Below are 5,308 nucleotides of genomic sequence, written 5' to 3' on the forward strand. Positions count from 1 at the left end.
AATGTTTTTAAGGTTCCCCCCATGTTGTAGCATGTGTCTGTACTTTTCTTTTTCTGGCTGGATAATTTTCCATTTTATGGGTACACCACATTTTTTTTACTGCATTCATCAGTTCATGCACGATTTGTGTTGTTTTTATTTTTGGTTATTATGAATAATGTTGCTATAAACATTCAGCTACAAATTTTTGTGCAGACATACATGGTTTCAGAGTAGAATTGCTGGGCCACTTGGTAACTCTAGTTTAATCACTCAAAGAGCTGCCAGACTGTTTTCTAAAATAGCTGCACCAGTTTATATCCCCACCAGCAGTTTTTTATTTTCTCCATAACTTCATCTACATTTACTATCTATATTTTTAATTATAACCATTCTAGTGGGTATGAAGTGACATCTCATTATGGTTTTGATTCATAGAGTAACGAAGACACAGCTAATTCTATTTTGAAAAGACAGGTCCAAATTAAATTATCAACTGGATATGAAAATAAATGTGCTAGAAAAGACAATAGGAAGTTAAAAATAAAATAGTATGAAGTATTAAAATCATACAAGGCAAAACAAATGGGTAAATATAAAACACATGGCAGAGAAGAATTTATAAAGATAAAACAGAATGCCTACCCCTTTTTATACTCGTGTCACATAGAGTGGAGAGAATGATCAACTGCTCTTATCTTTATGTTGTGTCAGAATTTTTGCTGAAACTCCAGGTTGGATGTTAGATGTTTACATATTTTCAAAAGGACTGAGACACATCCCCACAGAGCTGTTGAGAGTGGTCTGCACTTTGGGCTCCTGCACGTAGACTCATGCTGTGTGTTTTTCAATGAATGAATAAATTAAAAAAATATGTGTGAAAGAAAGTTTGGAGGCAGCCTTTAGGATGGCTCAATATTTCTGTTTCCCATTGATGAACTTGTATAATCATTCAGCCTGAGCACTGATTTCTTTGTGAAGAAATATTAACAGTAATACTTCCTAGCTAAGAAGGCTGCTATGAAAACTACATGAAATTAGTTGATCCACTGTGGCAAAGTGTTCTCCAAACTGAAAAGAACTCTTAAAGGTTAGATATTGTTATTACCCTGCTCCTTTGGGCTAGAAATAGTGGAGATTAGGTTAAGTTTAAGCCCTTTTCTTAACTGTCTCCCATACCTTTTTAAAAAAAAAAGTATAATAATTTATTGCCAAATTGGTTTCCATATAACACCCAGTGCTTCTCCCCACAAGTGCCCCCCACCATGACCATCACCCCTTTCCCCCCTCCCCCTCCCCTTCAGTCCTCGGTTTGTTTTCAGTATTCAATAGTCTCTCATGATTTTTGTCCCTTGCTCTCCCCAACTCTTTCCCCCTTCCCCTCCCTATGGTTCTCTGTTAAGGTTTCTACTGTTAGGGAGTCCCATACCTTTTCTTATTGGAGGATTGCTTCAATCTGAATCCGTGGCCATTGCCTGTCAGGGGTGAAGTAACAGTTCCTTTTGGAAAAAGTTTATAGTCCTGTTCTTGGGTAAGTTCCCAAGCATTACTCTTAGGATGGTCCCACATTATGGACTAACTTCCTGTAGGTCTTGTCTGCTGCCTACCACTCTCTTCCCTGGATGAGCACATGGTGTTGCTTCAGCCCTGGGCTGTCTTCTAAGAGGATGTTCTCCAAGGTGGACTCATGCAAATTTTCTGAGGTTATTCTTCATACTATGGCCTCACATACTTGATACATCGGTTGACAGACCAAGTTATACTCCTGATCAACCACATCATGAATCAAGTATTATGTGTATATCATGTGCTAAATTCTGTACTAGGCTCAGAGAAGATACAAAGTGAACAGGGATCAGCATTCTTGTACTCACAAGTATGCATCTTTAAAATTTCATTTAGATTTAATTAATTGGTTATTTGGAGCTACTTTGCTAAGGCATTTTCTAGCACCATTTTTCTTCCTTTCTTAGAAGAAAGCTTTACCACATAATTAGATCAGTTTTTACATGTGCATATCATATCTCAAAGCCTGTTTTCTTTATTACCTCCTTTGCTTGGCATGGAATGCTGTAATTTAGTTCAGCAAAATGCTGTGATTATCACTACTTTTAACTTGAAGAATTGAAGCAGAGAAAAATTTCATAAGTTGCTCAAGATCATATAGAAATTCATGAACAGAGCAAGACTAAGAGGGAGAATAGTGCAAAGGTTGTGCAATCACTCTTGCAAGATGTAGAATCCCAGCTCTCCCACTTGAAAATAATGCTATTGGGGCATGTTCCATAACCCCCAGGACCCTAGATCCCTTAGCTATACATTAGGAATAATATTTTATGCACCTCACAGGGTTTTGTGAGTATTAAATCAGATTGTATGTTTCCTGGTCTGTGAGAGGTACTTAGCACTTGTTAACCATTAGTTAATTAATTATTACTGAGATTCTCTGGTACGAAAATGAAACTATTCTCTGTCTTTTTGGAATAAACATTTATTTTCTTTTTCTTATTATGAAAATGACATAAAAACAAATACGTACAAGTTACAGTCATTTCACATAACAGTTTTAAAGTCTTCTTTTAACTTCTTCTACCTTCTATTTAATTTTTTTTTGAGAGACAGAGAGAGACAGAATGAGCAGGGGAGGGTCAAGAGAGAGGGAGACACAGAATCTGAAGCAGGCTCCAGGCTCTGAGATGGCAGTCAGCACAGAGCCTGACGTGGGGCTCGAACCCACAAACCGTGAGATGATGACCTGAGCCAAAGTCGGATGCTTAACCCACTGAGCCACCCAGACGCCCTGATTTACCTTCTATTAACAATAAACTTATGAATAAATTTTTGCTTACATTTAGATCATTTATTTATTTTAAAATTTATTTTAGAGAAAGAGAGAGAGAGCAAGAGAGCATGAGATGGGGAGAGGGACAGAAGGAGGGAGAGAAAGAATCTCAAGTAGGCTCCAAGCTCAGTGTAGAGCCTGATGCAAGGCTCAATCTCATGTCCCAGAGATCATGACCTGAGTGGAAATGAAGAGTTGGATGCTCAAATGACTGAGCCACCCAGGTGCCCCCATTTAGAGTATTTCTTTTGGATATTTTTCTAAAAATAGAGTTGCTGAATGAAAGAATATGAGCATTTATAAACATTGCAGTAAATTTTGTCAGATTGTTTTTTGGTACATTTGGGCCAATTTACAGCCCTATCAGCTGCATATGAGTATCAGTCTCAGAATTGCATCAGTGTTTCAGCAACATTTCACTTTTCTATTCTTACTTATTTTATAGTAAGAGAAAATTTCATTGTGATTTTTATATGCATATTTTGATCAGTTAGTTAGACTGACAGTTTTCATGATTTTATTAGCTAATTTTTTCCTAGTGAGAGATAAAGGCAAATTACAACCCAGGTCTCTAAACAGCTAAAACCTCTATTCTTTATTCACACCTTAATGGCCTTCTAAATCTGGAGTTACTTAGTGGGCATATCTTCACTCAGCTTAAGTAGTCTCTGGAAGCCCAGTCTGAGCTCTTGCATCCTGAGAGCATAGACCATGGGATTGAGTGCGGGGGGTATGACATTGTGTAGCACATTAAGGAGCACAGGGACTAGGGGCATCTTTTTCTCTGCAAGGTGTGTGACAGACAGCACAATAATACCTGTGTAGAAGAAGAGGATGAGGATGAGGTGGGAGCTACAGGTCCCCAGAGCCTTCGACATTGCTTCTGGCAAGTTCAACCTCAGCACAGAGCGAAGGATTAACACATAGGAGGAAAAAACCAGAGCCATATCACTCCCAATCAGGATCCATGCTAAGATCATCTGGTAAAACTTGTTCACAGTGATGTCATCACAGGCTAGACTGGTGACCCCCAAATTAGAACACAGGCAGTGGTCAATTTCATTCTTGGAGCAATAGTGTCTCTGGGCAGCCAGTATTGGAACTGGGATAGTAAACAGGCCATTCCTGAGCACCATGAATCCTGTGGCTTTGACCACAAAAGCATCAGTGACTATAGAGGGGTATCGAAGTGGGTGACAGATGGCTATATATCTGTCCACTGCCATGCAGAGGAAGATACCAGATTCCATGCAGATGAAGCAGTGGATGGAATAGATCTGAGCAAAACACTCAGGGAGGCTGATGGCCTTGGCATCAAACCAGAAGATAGCCAGGATCTTGGGCATGATGGTGGTGGCCAGGCCCATGTCCACAACTGCCAATGCGCCTAGAAAATGGTACACTGGCACATGCAGTGTGGCTTCATGTTGGATGGTGATCATGATGAGGAGATTGGCACCAAGAGCTAAGAAGTAGAGCAGAGCCAGGGGCAGGGAGAGCCAGTGCTGCCACTCATGAATGCCTGGGAGCCCCATCAGGATGAAGTGGGAAATCTGGAGGCTGGAACTGTTGGTAACACTGGTGGGAGTATCCATGGCACAGGTGCCCTGTTTGTAGTGTCTGTCCATAAAACTGAAATGGCAAGAAGATTGCATTTGAAGGTTTAGCTCAGTTTCCTCATAATAGAGACTCCCACCAAATAACCCAGTTTCTTTTATGTGTGCAGGACCCTCAGCTTTTTTTGGCTCCTAGAAATATTCCACAAAGGACCAATAAAACAAGTCAAAATTTATTCTAAACATAAAGTTTGGAATAGCCATTTATCATTACCACTCATGTTTCTAATAAGTATATTCAAATACATATGTATCAATAATCTTATTACTAATAGATAACAAATATTTGATTTCTTTCCATTATTTCCATTTTATAATTATGTTTGTATTTCCAGTTTACATCATTATACAGAGATAGTGTTGTATCTTGCCTTTGTATTTATTTCAGTAGTGTGTTCTAGGACATAAAATAAGAGCTCAGTAAAAATTTATGACATGGATGAATAAATAAACCACAACTTTCCAGACCATTAAAAGCAATGTGGAATCTTAATTTTGATGATGGCTTTATATTTCTATATTTGGCTGTTCCATAATTTACTCACCACTCTCTTACTTTTCAGATTATTTCCTTTGAGTAGGATTTTTAAAATGACACAAAAATGATACTTAGAAAGAACATCTTAAAATTTTCTTTTCAGTAATATTTTGATTTTAACTGTCATACATGTACATGGTTAAAATTCAAATAAAATAAAAAATATAAACAATGGATACTAAGACTTCTGTGCTTGGGACTCCCAAATTTCTTCCTTTTCACCAGAGACAGCCTGTAACCCAGTTTCTTAGGAATCCTTCCAGAGAGAGTTTTTGCATGAATAAGAGTATATGTATATGTTGCCTCATAAAAGACAAAAGCAAATGTTCCCAT

The 5,308-nt window shown here is 38.3% G+C and overlaps 1 protein-coding gene across 1 annotated transcript; it reads right to left on the reverse strand.

Annotated features, from left to right (window-relative positions):
- Positions 1 to 3,450: 3,450 nt before the first annotated feature.
- LOC115272170 (olfactory receptor 56B4-like) lies at positions 3,451 to 4,416 on the reverse strand. Its single transcript, XM_029915227.1, has one exon. It carries the CDS (start codon positions 4,414 to 4,416, stop codon positions 3,451 to 3,453), a length of 966 nt encoding a protein of 321 aa, XP_029771087.1.
- Between the last annotated feature and the right edge of the window lie 892 nt (positions 4,417 to 5,308).

This window comes from Suricata suricatta, chromosome 11 (genome assembly GCF_006229205.1).
Source record: "Suricata suricatta isolate VVHF042 chromosome 11, meerkat_22Aug2017_6uvM2_HiC, whole genome shotgun sequence".
Taxonomy (NCBI): domain Eukaryota; kingdom Metazoa; phylum Chordata; class Mammalia; order Carnivora; family Herpestidae; genus Suricata; species Suricata suricatta.